Source organism: Oncorhynchus clarkii, chromosome 8 (genome assembly GCF_045791955.1).
Source record: "Oncorhynchus clarkii lewisi isolate Uvic-CL-2024 chromosome 8, UVic_Ocla_1.0, whole genome shotgun sequence".
In the NCBI taxonomy this organism is placed as follows: Eukaryota; Metazoa; Chordata; class Actinopteri; order Salmoniformes; family Salmonidae; genus Oncorhynchus; species Oncorhynchus clarkii.
The window spans coordinates 9,139,219-9,154,218 of NC_092154.1; the positions used below are offsets into that span (position 1 = coordinate 9,139,219).

Here is a 15,000-nt window from a genome sequence, read left to right on the forward strand (position 1 = left end):
TTCCTGTGTCAGTGTTTGTGCCACACGGGACTGTTTCGTTGCCAGTTCACTTTGTTGTTTTGTATTTGTGTTCATGTTGAGTTTTCTTATTAAAAACCATGGACACCTACCACGCTGCATATTGGTCCGATCCTTGCTACACCTCTTCAGAGGAAGAGGAGGAAATATGTCGTGACATTAGCTGTATGTGTTTTACAGCTCTGCGTCTCCGATCTCTAAGAGATCCAAACCTGAAGAGTACATTTCTGGTGAAGCACATCTTGAATAATTAAATACATCTGAATAAATAGCAATGATGCAAAGCAAATGTACCGTATGTATAAACCAGTACATCAAGTTAAGGAAGGATGAACCTCCGATCTTCCTAGAGAGAAAAGGAGACGTTAACACTGTAGCTGACACTCTTATCTTATCTAGGGGGACTTATATTAGTGAGTACATACACTACCGTTCAAACGTTTGGGGTCACTTACAAATGTCCTTGTTTTTGAATGAAAAGCACATTTTTTTGTCCATTAAAATAGCATCAAATGGATCAGAAATACAGTGTAGACATTGTTAATGTTGTGAATGACTATTGTAGCTGGAAACGGATGATTTTTAATGGAATATCTACATAGAGGTGCCCATTATCAACAACCATCACTCCTGTCTTCCAATGGCACGTTGTGTTACCTAATCCAAGTTTATCATTTTAAAAGGCGAATTGATCATTGGAAAACCCTTCGCAAATTATGTTAGCACAGCTGAAAACCGTTTGTACTGATTAAAGAAGCAATAAAACTGGTCTTCTTTAGACTAGTTGAGTATCTGGAGCATCAGCATTTGTGGGTTTGTTTACAGGCTCAAAATGGCCAGAAACAAAGACCTTTCTCCTGGAACTCGTCAGTCTATAATTGTTCTCAGAAATGGAGGCTATTTCATGCGAGAAATTGCCAATCTCTACCAACTGAGCCACACGGGACCCACTACAGACTACAGTCTTCCAACAAGAGACTGAGAAGGGATAAAGATAAACTCACCATCCTCTGTCTCGAAGTCGACGAAGCAGAGCTCGGATCCCTTGTTAGTGATGATTAGTTCTCCGTTGAGGGTGAAGACCATAGACTTGTCCTCCATGTTGATCATGCAGCCCACCACGTCTCCTTTGTTCCATGACTGGCCGAAGAAACGTGCACCCATGTGCATCCGACGACCCTGGGGGAACAAACAACATGTATTACTAATCTAATAACCACCCGGGAAACGTAAAGTTGATCAAGCGTACGACCAAGTCTACAATCATTTGCCTAGGTGCATGGCATGCCATTTTGTTCTGATTTAGCCAACTTGTTGTTGGCTTGTTTGGCAACAATATAATGCAGAATGAGTAAGGTAGATGGGTAGTTAGGCTAGACCGATACGTACATGATAATACACTTCAAACCGTATCAAAAGAGAGTCAAGATAAGAATTTTAAAAAATATCTATATTTTTAAACATGATTTAAAAATAAAAATAGTTGTTTGTTTACCTTGTATCCATCGAAGACGTAGGCCTGGTCGTCCATTCCCAGGTCAAAGTCTGACCTACAGCCTGGTCTAGCCCAACCAACCCTCATGTCTCCTCCGGTCAGGGCCTCAAACTCAAAGTACCACTTCCCTGTCTTCACTGCATACGTCTGCTCTACGCGGAAGAACCGGATCGTCTCAATGCTCTGCCTCTCCACGATATGACAGGCTGGGGACACAGAGGAGATATTCATCCCATGCCAAAACGATGACAACTGTAGGGCATCTTTGGGCCTAGCGAGAGAGATATCTTAGTACTCTGAAAGATTGACTGAATCCGTCTCCAAGGACCATATCTATTGCAGTCCAATAAAATCTATCCTCAAACACTAACTATTCAGGTGGGCAGTAGTAAGATATTATCTGATATTATGAGGGAGGTAAGGGAGGTAAGGGAGGTAAGTGAGGTGAGGGAGGCGAGGGAGGTAAGGGAGGTAAGGGAGGTGAGTGAGGTGAGGGAGGTAAGGGAGGTAAGGGAGGTGAGGGAGGTAAGGGAGGTAAGGGAGGTAAGGGAGGTGAGGGAGGTAAGGGAGGTGAGGGAGGTAAGGGAGGTAAGTGAGGTGAGGGAGGCGAGGGAGGTAAGGGAGGTAAGGGAGGTGAGGGAGGTAAGGGAGGTGAGGGAGGTGAGGGAGGTAAGGGAGGTGAGGGAGGTAAGGGAGGTGAGGGAGGTGAGGGAGGCGAGGGAGGTAAGGGAGGTGAGGGAGGTGAGGGAGGTAAGGGAGGTAAGGGAGGTGAGGGAGGTGAGGGAGGTAAGGGAGGTGAGGGAGGTAAGGGAGGTAAGGGAGGTAAGGGAGGTGAGGGAGGTAAGTGAGGTAAGGGAGGTAAGTGAGGTAAGTGAGGTAAGGGAGGTGAGGGAGGTGAGGGAGGTGAGGGAGGTAAGGGAGGTAAGGGAGGTGAGGGAGGTGAGGGAGGTGAGGGAGGTAAGGGAGGTGAGGGAGGTAAGGGAGGTAAGTGAGGTAAGGGAGGTGAGGGAGGTGAGGGAGGTAAGGGAGGTGAGGGAGGTAAGGGAGGTAAGGGAGGTAAGTGAGGTAAGGGAGGTAAGGGAGGTAAGGGAGGTAAGTGAGGTAAGGGAGGTGAGGGAGGTGAGGGAGGTAAGGGAGGTAAGGGAGGTAAGTGAGGTAAGGGAGGTGAGGGAGGTAAGGGAGGTAAGGGAGGTAAGTGAGGTAAGGGAGGTGAGGGAGGTAAGGGAGGTAAGGGAGGTAAGGGAGGTAAGGGAGGTAAGTGAGGTAAGGGAGGTGAGGGAGGTAAGGGAGGTGAGGGAGGTGAGGGAGGTAAGGGAGGTGAGGGAGGTAAGGGAGGTAAGTGAGGTAAGGGAGGTAAGGGAGGTAAGGGAGGTAAGGGAGGTAAGTGAGGTAAGGGAGGTCAGGGAGGTAAGGGAGGTGAGGGAGGTGAGGGAGGTAAGGGAGGTGAGGGAGGTAAGGGAGGTAAGGGAGGTAAGGGAGGTGAGGGAGGTAAGGGAGGTAAGGGAGGTAAGGGAGGTAAGTGAGGTAAGGGAGGTGAGGGAAGTAAGGGAGGTAAGGGAGGTAAGGGAGGTGAGGGAGGTAAGGGAGGTAAGGGAGGTAAGGGAGGTGAGGGAGGTGAGGGAGGTAAGGGAGGTAAGGGAGGTGAGGGAGGTAAGGGAGGTAAGTGAGGTAAGGGAGACATGTACCTGTTTGCTTACTAATAAATTAGTTGAAGGATACTGGAAAAGTGTCTTTAATGATAGCCCCGACAATGTAACATCAGTGTAAAATGACAATTAGATCGCTACTACAGCACTGTACAGTTCAGTACCACAGTTATTTGACCATTAAATTGCTAATGTCCTCACACTCTTGGTCTGGGGGGTCGATGTCATAGCCGTATCCCACCAGGGTCCTGATGGCCTCCCTCAGACTGTCTCTGTTAGACTTCTTGGTTCTCTCGTCTAGCAGAGCGTAAGGCACCAGGCGAGGGTTACGCCGGCTCTTCACATCCTACAGAGATAAATAACAACATGCATCAGACCCCTCTGCTTCACTAGACTGGTTTTGACTTGCTAAATAATGTTGTGTACTGTCAAGAATGGTGTGTTCGATGACTTATAAATACATTAGATTTATGCAGTCAAAGCTCATTCGTTAATCTAATGCCTATCACACTCCAAAATGTCCGGTAGATTAAAGAATTGGACAAAGACATTGGTTTATAATGTTATTTATAAACTGGGTGGTTGGAGCCCTGAATGCTGATTGGCTGCCATGGTATATCAGACCGTATACCACGGGTATGACAAAACATGTATTTTTACTGCTCTAATTACGTTGGTAACTAGTTTATAATAACAATAATGCACCTCAGGGGTTTGTGGTATATGGCCAATGTACTATGGCTAAGGGCTGTATCCAGGCACTCCGCGTTATGTCATGCCTAACACCATCATTAAGTTTGCAGATGACACAACAGTGGTAGGACTGATCACCGACAACGATGAGACAGCCTATAGGGAGGAGGTCAGAGACCTGGCCGGGTGGTGCCAGAATAACAACCTATCCCTCAACATAACCAAAAATAAGGAGATGATTGTGGACTACAGGAAAAGGAAGACCGAGCACGTCCCCATTCTCATCGACGGGGCTGTAGTGGAGCAGGTTGAGAGCTTCAAGTTCCTAGGTGCCCACATCAACAACAAACTAGAATGGTCCAAACACACCAAGACAGTCCTGAAGAGGGCACGACAAAACCTATTCCCCCTCAGGAATCTAAAAAGATTTGGCATGGGTCCTCAGATCCTCAAAAGGTTCTACAGCTGCAACATCGAGAGAATCCTGACCGGTTGCATCACTGCCTGGTACGGCAATAGCTCGGCCTCCGACCGCAAGGCACTACAGTGCATCACTGGGGCAAAGCTGCCTGCCATCCAGGACCTCTACACCAGGCGGTGTCAGAGGAAGGCCTTAAAAAATGTCAAAGACCCCAGCCACCCCAGTCATAGACTGTTCTCTCTACTACCGCATGTTAAGTGGTACCGGAGTGCCAAGTCTAGGACAAAAAGGCTTCTCAACAGTTTTTACCCCCAAGACATAAGACTCCTGAACAGGAGTCGGACTATTTGCATTCTGTGCCCCCCCCAACCCCTCTTTTACGATGCTGCTACTCTCTGTTCATCATATATGCATAGTGACTTTAACCATATCTACATGTACATACTACCTCAATCAGCGTGACTAACCGGTGTCTGTATGTAGCCTCGCTACTCTTATTTTCAAATGTCTTTTTACTGTTGTTTTATTTCTTTACACACACACACACACACACACACACACACACACACACACACACACACACACACACACACACACACACACACACACCTTTTTTTTTCACACTATCGATTAGAGCCTGTAAGTAAGCATTTCACTGTAAGGTCTACACCTGTTGTATCAGCACACGTGACCAATAAACTTGAACAACAGCCCTGGTATTTTGACCTTAATTGCATTGATTGTTCACTGAAGATTTGACAGATAAAGGGGGCACTTCACCTGCTGGATGCCGTACGTCCATCCTTGTTTGACCCTGTCCTTGGCCCACACGTTGTGAGCGTTCTCCGCCAGTTTATCTACCAGGACCTCCTGACCAGCCGTCAGTTTCACCTCAGACAGCTGCAGTGGCGTTGGCTTGTAACCGTTACACATCACATAGCTGAAAATATCAAAACATATACCTGTTAGACATCACACAGATGAAAATATCAAGTTGTAGAGCTGTAGAGATGTAGAACTGTAGAACAGTAGAACTAGAGACCTATAGAGCTGTAGAGCTATAGAACTGTAGAACTGTAGAGCTGTAGAGATGTAGAACTGTAGAGCTGTAGAACTGTAGAACTAGAAAGCTGTAGAGCTGTAGAGCTGTAAAACTGTAGAGCTGTAGAGCTGTAGAGGTGTAGAGCTGTAAACAGTAGAGCTGTGGAGCTGTAGAACTGTAAAGCTGTAGAGATGTAGAACTGTAGAACTGTAGAGCTGTAGAGATGTAGAACTGTAGAGCTGTAGAGCTGTAGAGATGTAGAACTGTAGAACTGTAGAGCTGTAGAGCTGTAGAGATGTAGAACTGTAGAACTGTAGAGCTGTAGAGCTGTAGAACTAGAGAGCTGTTGAGATGTAGAGCTGTAGAGATGTAGAGCTGTAGAGCTGTAGAGATGTAGAACTGTAGAGCTGTAGAGATGTAGAACTCTAGAGCTGTAGAACTGTAGAGCTGTAGAGATGTAGAACTGTAGAACTGTAGAGCTGTAGAGATGTAGAACTGTAGAACTGTAGAGCTGTAGAGCTGTAGAGATGTAGAACTGTAGAACTGTAGAGCTGTAGAGCTGTAGATATGTAGAACTGTAGAACTGTAGAGCTGTAGAGCTATAGAGCTGTAGAGCTGTAGAACTGTAGAGCTGTAGAGATGTAGAACTCTAGAGCTGTAGAACTGTAGAACTGTAGAACTGTAGAACTCTAGAGCTGTAGAGCTATAGAACTGTAGAGCTGTAGAACTCTAGAGCTGTAGAACTGTAGAGCTGTAGAGGTTTAAGAACTGTAGAGATGTAGAACTGTAGAGATGTAGAACTGTAGAGATGTAGAGATGTAGAGATGTAGAACTGTAGAGATGTAGAACTGTAGAGATGTAGAACTGTAGAGATGTAGAGCTGTAGAACTGTAGAGATGTAGAGATGTAGAACTGTAGAGATGTAGAACTGTAGAGATGTAGAACAGTAGAGCTGTAGAGCTGTAGAGATGTAGAACTGTAGTTGAAGTATCTCAAACCACAAGACAGACTCCCTCTGATTTCCTAATGAATTCATCATTATTTCTCTCACATTGCTTTATTGACTGGCCATCTCAATAATAATAAGTCACAGTCTCTGAGTACATTTCTCCCCATGCAGGGTTTTAGAATCAACCTCCTACTGCTACAACAGATAGGTCCACTAGTAGAAACAACATGACTTACTCTTTGGGCAGTTTGACTTTCTTCAGATCTTCCTCAGCGTTAATGTTAGTCTGTGTCACATGACATCCCAGTGCCAACAGGGTCCTGACACACAGAGAGAAAGAGGCAGAAATACACGAGTTAAAACCTCACTATTATAGCTTTGTTACCTGTAAGTAAGCGTTTCATTGGACAGTGTATAACAGGCGTATCCTGTACATACGACTAATACAACTTGAAACTTAGTTTATATTTTTCCATCATGTTTTTCTAAAAGTAGCCATTTTTTGGGACCCTAGCAGACAGCTACTCTGGCCACACCTGCCACTATTCTATCCCACTTCTATACTATGTCATTGTTTCATGAGATCAGCACCAGTAACTTGAAAACATGATTTGTTTTATTGATTGTAATGTCTTTGATGTGACGCAATAAAAACAACTATTTGCAACAACAAAAAAGCATCACTAACTTTGCTATTCAGAAGCTTACCCTAAAGTAAATTGAATTAAAATGCCAAAATGATATAGTCTAATTTGCCTACTACTATACAATCATTCAAAATAGGCCACTACTGTATAACAGAAAGCGTGATCATTAGCTGTTTTCACTTTGTCATTATGGGATATGAGGAAAGTGTATTTAATCTATTTTAGAATAAGGCTGTAACGTAACAAAATGTGTAAAAAGTCAAGGGGTCTGAATACTTTCTGAATGCACTGTATATACAAATCATTTGGTTTGTCAGTATCAGCAGATTAGGCTCCCATGTACTTGTTGGCTATTAAATAAGATTCTGCTAATGTCTCCAGTCTTATAAAGTGGAATAGAATTGCCATATTTTTTTCCTGTTGTCCGAAGACAGACAGAAACGTATCTGATATCGTCTACAGCCGACAGGCCATTTTCTACACCACTACACGCTCAGTACTGTCCTTTTGTTTTGGTGAATTTGTGATTGCCTTTTTCATTTTTTCACATCTAAATTATGATGATCCAATCTACTCATCACATGATGAATAACAAGCCTTCTTATGTAAGTCTGAAAAATGCGATGACGCACAGAACACTTCATTATAAAGGTATATTTTTAAGGTGAAAATTAACAGCTTCCCCCCCCCCCCCCCCAAACAAACTTTAAACTCTCTGTCTGTCTCCACATATGTTACTATTGATTATATGTCAGTGCTGCAGCTGCACCTTTCAGTTAGTAAAGAATTCCCCAAATACTGATTCACATGAACTGCATACTGATTCACATGAACTGCATACTGATTCACATGAACTGCATACTGATTCACATGAACTGCATACTGATTCACATGAACTGCATACTGATTCACATGAATTGCATACTGATTCACATGAACTGCATACTGATTCACATGAACTGCATACTGATTCACATGAACTGCATACTGATTCACATGAACTGCGTGTGTATGAGGAAAATATTGAAGCAGCTAGTTGCATTTAATGAGTTAGATCTCCCGAGTGAGTAAAACCAGGGGAGTATTGATTTAAAGAGCCCTGGAGGAGCTCTCAGCTCAGAGCCCCAGTATCCACCTAAACAGTAAGACCCCCCCCCCCCCATGCACAGAGTCAACACACAGGCACTCCTTCTAAAGACACTTCCTGGTACGAACAGCCTCAATTAAATAGCCTGTCAATCTGTCAATTACTTAGCCGAGTATGAAACATCCTCTTAGTCAAACATGGCTATCAATCACCGCGTGTGGAAGAGGTAGATCATTTTACTGGAGATACTGAGATGTCAGTTTGGTTGTCATCGGTGGCTACTCTTTTCAGTGTAATTGGATGGAATGAGTCATGTGATACAGTACGTATAGGTGTTTACGATCTTAGCCTAGCTACTCACTTGAGAGTTTCACTAGACATCTGCAGGTTATAGTTGCTCTCTGTTTCAGGCAGCTTGGTGAAATCCACCAGGCAAGGGTGCTGCCTCTTGTTGTCATCTCGAACCTGAGGGAGAGAGGAGAGGCAATTTAGCATGGTCTGGATGCACAAACCGATTTGCAACTGTTGACAGAACGGTTGACAAAAACTGAAATGATTCACTGCGTAGCTAGTCTATCAAACAATAGTCTGCTGTGACAGCTAAAACACTAGCTCTGGGTGCTGAGATTAATGTGTAACAAATGGAAACTTAAATGATCCAATTACGATACACCACCAAATGTGTTACTGATAATGTAGACTACAACAGTTTAATAAGGGAGAATGAAGTTCCAAACAAAACCCATTAACTGAATCAGCATTTTTCAAATAAAACTTCAACACATTTGCACTGTGTATTTCGCTAGGTTACCTCAGGACAGTCTAATTGTAATTACCTCGGGCCAGTCTAATTGTAATTACCTCAGGTCACTCTAATTGTAATTAGCTCGGGCCAGTCTAATTGTAATTATCTCAGGCCAGTCTAATTGTAATTACCTCAGGACAGTCTAATTGTAATTACCCCAGGCCAGTCTAATTGTAATTACCGCGGGACAGTCGAATTGTAATTACCTCAGGCCAGTCTATTTGTAATTACCTCAGGCCAGTCTAATTGTAATTACCTCAGGCCAGTCTAATTGTAATTACCTCAGGTCATTCTAATTGTAATTACCTTGGGCCAGTCTAATTGTAATTACCTTGGGCCTGTCAAATTGTAATTACCTCAGGTCACTCTAATTGTAATTACCTTGGGCCAGTCTAATTGTTATTACTTCAGGTCACTCTAATTGTAATTACCTTGGGCCAGTCTAATTGTAATTACCTCAGGTCACTCGAATTGTAATTACCTTGGGCCAGTCTAATTGTAATTACCTCAGGTCACTCTAATTGTAATTACCTTGGGCCAGTCTAATTGTAATTACCTTGGGCCACTCTAATTGTAATTACCTTGGGCCAGTCTAATTGTAATTACCTTGGGCCAGTCTAATTGTAATTACCTTGGGCCAGTCTAATTGTAATTACCTCAGGTCACTCTAATTGTAATTACCTTGGGCCAGTCTAATTGTAATTACCTCAGGTCACTCTAATTGTAATTACCTTGGGCCAGTCTAATTGTAATTACCTTGGGCCAGTCTAATTGTAATTACCGTGGGCCAGTCGAATTGTAATTACCTCAGGTCACTCTAACTGTAATTACCTTGGGCCAGTCTAATTGTAATTACCTTGGGCCAGTCTAATTGTAATTATCTTGGGCCAGTCTAATTGTAATTACCTCAGGTCACTCTAATTGTAATTACCTTGGGCCAGTCTAATTGTAATTACCTTGGGCCAGTCTAATTGTAATTACCGTGGGCCAGTCGAATTGTAATTACCTCAGGTCACTCTAATTGTAATTACCTTGGGTCAGTCTAATTGTAATTACCTTGGGCCAGTCTAATTGTAATTACCTCAGGTCACTCTAATTGTAATTACCTTGGGCCAGTCTAATTGTAATTATCTTGGGCCAGTCTAATTGTAATTACACCCCAGGCAGAGTAGCTGCTGCCTTGAAATGAACTAATGAGGATCCATAATAAACCCCAGGAAGAGTAGCTGTTGACTTGACAGGAACTAATGTTGAGCCATAATAAACCCCAGGAGGAGTAGCTGCTGCCTTGACAGGAACTAATGAGGATCCATAATAAACCCCAGGAAGAGTAGCTGCTGCCTTGACAGGAACTAATGAAGATCCATAATAAACCCCAGGAAGAGTAGCTGCTGCCTTGACAGGAACTAATGGGGATCCATAATAAACCCCAGGAAGAGTAGCTGCTGCCTTGGCAGGAACTAATGGGGATCCATAATAAACCCCAGGAAGAGTAGCTGCTGCATTGACAGGACCTAATGAGGATCCATAATAAACCCCAGGAAGAGTAGCTGCTGCCTTGACAGGAACTAATGAGGATCCATAATAAACCCCAGGAAGAGTAGCTGCTGCCTTGACAGGAACTAATGGGGATCCATAATAAACCCCAGGAAGAGTAGCTGCTGCCTTGACAGGAACTAATGGGGATCCATAATAAACCCCAGGAAGAGTAGCTGCTGCCTTGACAGGAACTAATGGGGATCCATAATAAACCCCAGGAAGAGTATCTGCTGACTTGACAGGAACTACTGGGGATCCATAATAAACCCCAGGAAGAGTAGCTGCTGCCTTGACAGGAACTAATTAAGATCCATAATAAACCCGAGGAAGAGTAGCTGCTGCCTTGGCAGGAACTAATGGGGATCCATAATAAACCCCAGGAAGAGTAGCTGCTGCCTTGACAGGACCTAATGGGGATCCATAATAAACCCCAGGAAGAGTAGCTGCTGCCTTGACAGGAACTAATTAAGATCCATAATAAACCCCAGGAAGAGTAGCTGCTGCCTTGGCAGGAACTAATGGGGATCCATAATAAACCCCAGGAAGAGTAGCTGCTGCCTTGGCAGGAACTAATGGGGATCCATAATAAACCCCAGGAAGAGTAGCTGCTGCCTTGACAGGAACTAATGGGGATCCATAATAAACCCCAGGAAGAGTAGCTGCTGCCTTGACAGGAACTAATGGGGATCCATAATAAACCCCAGGAAGAGTAGCTGCTGCCTTGGCAGGAACTAATGGGGATCCATAATAAACCCCAGGAAGAGTAGCTGCTGCCTTGGCAGGAACTAATGGGGATCCATAATAAACCCCAGGAAGAGTAGCTGCTGCCTTGGCAGGAACTACTGGGGATCCATAATAAACCCCAGGAAGAGTAGCTGCTGCCTTGGCAGGAACTAATGGGGATCCATAATAAACCCCAGGAAGAGTAGCTGCTGCCTTGACAGGAACTACTGGGGATCCATAATAAACCCCAGGAAGAGTAGCTGCTGCCTTGACAGGAACTACTGGGGATCCATAATAAACCCCAGGAAGAGTAGCTGCTGCCTTGGCAGGAACTAATGAGGATCCATAATAAACCCCAGGAAGAGTAGCTGCTGCCTTGGCAGGAACTACTGGGGATCCATAATAAACCCCAGGAAGAGTAGCTGCTGCCTTGACAGGAACTAATGGGGATCCATAATAAACCCCAGGAAGAGTAGCTGCTGCCTTGACAGGAACTAATGAAGATCCATAATAAACCCCAGGAAGAGTAGCTGCTGCCTTGGCAGGAACTAATGGGGATCCATAATAAACCCCAGGAAGAGTATCTGCTGCCTTGGCAGGAACTAATGGGGATCCATAATAAACCCCAGGAAGAGTAGCTGCTGCCTTGGCAGGAACTAATGAGGATCCATAATAAACCCCAGGAAGAGTAGCTGCTGCCTTGACAGGAACTAATGGGGATCCATAATAAACCCCAGGAAGAGTAGCTGCTGCCTTGACAGGAACTAATGGGGATCCATAATAAACCCCAGGAAGAGTAGCTGCTGCCTTGACAGGAACTAATGAAGATCCATAATAAACCCCAGGAAGAGTAGCTGCTGCCTTGGCAGGAACTAATGGGGATCCATAATAAACCCCAGGAAGAGTATCTGCTGCCTTGGCAGGAACTAATGGGGATCCATAATAAACCCCAGGAAGAGTAGCTGCTGCCTTGGCAGGAACTAATGAGGATCCATAATAAACCCCAGGAAGAGTAGCTGCTGCCTTGACAGGAACTAATGGGGATCCATAATAAACCCCAGGAAGAGTAGCTGCTGCCTTGACAGGAACTAATGGGGATCCATAATAAACCCCAGGAAGAGTAGCTGCTGCCTTGGCAGGAACTAATGGGGATCCATAATAAACCCCAGGAAGAGTAGCTGCTGCCTTGACAGGAACTAATGGGGATCCATAATAAACCCCAGGAAGAGTAGCTGCTGCCTTGGCAGGAACTAATGGGGATCCATAATAAACCCCAGGAAGAGTAGCTGCTGCCTTGGCAGGAACTAATGGGGATCCATAATAAACCCCAGGAAGAGTAGCTGCATAATAAATACAAAGAACCACTGAGGCACAGAGCAGGGTGAAGTTATCAGCTTTACTGTATGAATGTCTAACCAAGATGAGTGTGCCCAGACTCAACATGCCAGTGTGTGTGTGTGTGTGTGTGTGTGTGTGTGTGTGTGTGTGTGTGTGTGTGTGTGTGTGTGTGTGTGTGTGTGTGTGTGTGTGTGTGTGTGTGTGTGAGTGAGTGTGTGTGTGTGTGTGCGTCTGTGCGTGTGTGTGAGTGTGTGTGTGTGTGTGTGTGTGTGTGTGTGTGTGTGTGTGTGTGTTTGTGTGTGTATATCTGGCTTCAGCTGACAATAAAAGATGGTAGGAGATTGCAGAGGAGATAATTCCAACAGAAAGGTGATGTTCTCTAGTCTGTTCTGCTCTACTCGGAGATGATAAATGTACCAAATTCTAAGTGTATCATCACATTTATTATATTCTCATCATCCTGCCAAGTATCTGTCCCTTGTCCCCAACATGGGGTTTGTCCCAAATGGCACCCTATTCCCTGCATAGTGCACTACTTTTGACCAGAGCCCTATGGCACCCTATTTCCTACATAGTACACTACTTTGACCAGAGACCTATGGCACCCTATTCCCTATATAGTGCACTACTTTTTACCAGAGCCTAAATCAAAAGTGGTGCACTAAACAGGGGATAGGGTGCCATTTGGAAACAAACCAATGTCACTGTCGAGCTAATGAGGGCTTGGTAAATTAAAATTAACCAGGCGAACAGCTATGCTTCCTAAATATTGTCGTTAATGAATGAGAAGGTCCAAGCCCCCTGAGTAATGAGGCTCCTCAGAGTCACAGCATCATTAATTTGGGCTGTGAGTCTCTTGGAAGGCTCTCTCTCTCTTTGTGTGGCTCTCCCTTTCTGTTTCTCTGTTTGGCTCTCCCCTCCTCTCTCTCTCATTAACGTATTCCAGGGCTTGGGAGGCAATTATTCTGTGATATTCATTCCTGTACAAAGGGCTACAGCTTGTTTTATAAACTTGCTAATAGCCACAAACCCTGGCCACACCCAATATAGCCCCCCCCAGATCAGACCCATGCCCCTTCTGCCCCCCCCCCCCCCCCCCATGCCACCCGCAGCAAGGACCTCAACATGACAGCCGCACATATGCCCAGGCTGTGAGCAGAGCAACAGGCCCAGCCCCCACTAATGCACCCCCCCATCCTGGGACTTAAGAGATATGTATCAGATGCTCAACATTCTCTGCTCACACCTACTGTAATGGTCCAAGCCTAAACCACACAAAAACAACACTAGACACAATGGAACACAAAGCTGTTACTATCTCATCCTGGAGGTCATCTGCCTGTGGCCTAAAGAGCAGGAACCCAGACTTCATCAAATAAATTAGTGAGAGTACACAGTGGCAGAATACCTGACCACTGTGACTGACCCAAACTTAAGGATAGCTTTGACTATGTACAGACTCAGTGAGCATAGCCTTGCTATTGAGAAAGGCCGCCATAGGCAGACATGGCTCTCAAGAGAAGACAGGCTATGTGCTCACTGCCCACAAAATGAGGTGGAAACTGAGCTGCACTTCCTAACTTCCTGCCCAATGTATGACCATATTAGAGACACATATTTCCCTCCGATTACACAGATCCACAAAGAATTCGAAAACAAATCCAATTTTGATAAACTCCCATATCTTCTGGGTGAAATTCCACAGTGTACCATCACAGCAGCGTGATTTGTGACCTGTTGCCACAAGAAAAGGGCAACCAGTGAAGAACAAACATAATATGACATTTGTAATGTCTTTATTGTTTTGAAACATCTGTATGTGTAATGTTTACTGTTAATTGTTTATTTAACTTGTGTATATTATCAACCTCACTTGCTTTGGTGATGTTAACATATGTTTCCCATGCCAATAAAGCCCCTTGAATTGAATTTAATTAAATTGAGAGAGAGAGGGATGGAGGGAAATAGAGAGAGAGAGAGATAGAAAGAGAGGGTGGAGAGAGAGAAAGAGAGAAAGAGAGAGAGAGAGATAGAGGGAGAGAGGTATAGAGAGAGGGTGGAGAGAGAGAGAGAGAGAGAGAGAGAGAGAGAGAGAGAGAGAGAGAGATAGATAGAGGGTGGAGAGAGAAAGAGAGAGAGAGATGGAGGGAGGGAGGAAAATAGAAAGGGAGAGAGATAGCAAGGGACAGAGGATTACCATAACAAGGCTAATGCAGTATAATCAATTTCATAGTAACAGATGAGGTGACAATGGTTTGTATATCGCTGCCCTAGAGACCATGCTGGGGTATTGCACATACCGTAGATTGGCATATAAGCCATTACAGAGGTGAGATCAAACTTAAGGCATAGTACCTACCTTGCCATAGGACCAGCCCAGTTCGATCTTGTTCATGCCCCACAGCTCATGGATGTTCTCTGCAAGTCTGTCCCGCACGTTGTCCAGGTGAGGAGGCAGAACAATCTGTAGAGAGAGAGAGAGAGACAGAGAGAGAGAGAGAGACATAGAGAGAGAGACAGAGAGGGAGAAAGAGAGACAGTACATTGTTAAAACACTGTATATATATATAATATGACATTTGTAATGTCTTTACTGT

The 15,000-nt window shown here is 44.5% G+C and overlaps 1 protein-coding gene across 1 annotated transcript in view; it reads right to left on the minus strand.

The window, feature by feature from the left end:
* The window catches only part of LOC139414910 (ryanodine receptor 3-like), a 233,143-nt gene that overhangs the window by 103,187 nt on the left and 114,956 nt on the right, over nt 1-15,000 (minus strand). Inside the window, exons 23-29 of the mRNA XM_071162527.1 lie at nt 14,763-14,867; nt 8,360-8,463; nt 6,501-6,584; nt 5,054-5,213; nt 3,361-3,505; nt 1,514-1,719; nt 1,023-1,197 (exon numbers count right to left, since the gene is read on the minus strand). Of these exons, the coding sequence (XP_071018628.1) occupies nt 1,023-1,197; nt 1,514-1,719; nt 3,361-3,505; nt 5,054-5,213; nt 6,501-6,584; nt 8,360-8,463; nt 14,763-14,867 (979 nt within the window). The remainder of the gene's footprint in view (nt 1-1,022; nt 1,198-1,513; nt 1,720-3,360; nt 3,506-5,053; nt 5,214-6,500; nt 6,585-8,359; nt 8,464-14,762; nt 14,868-15,000) is intronic.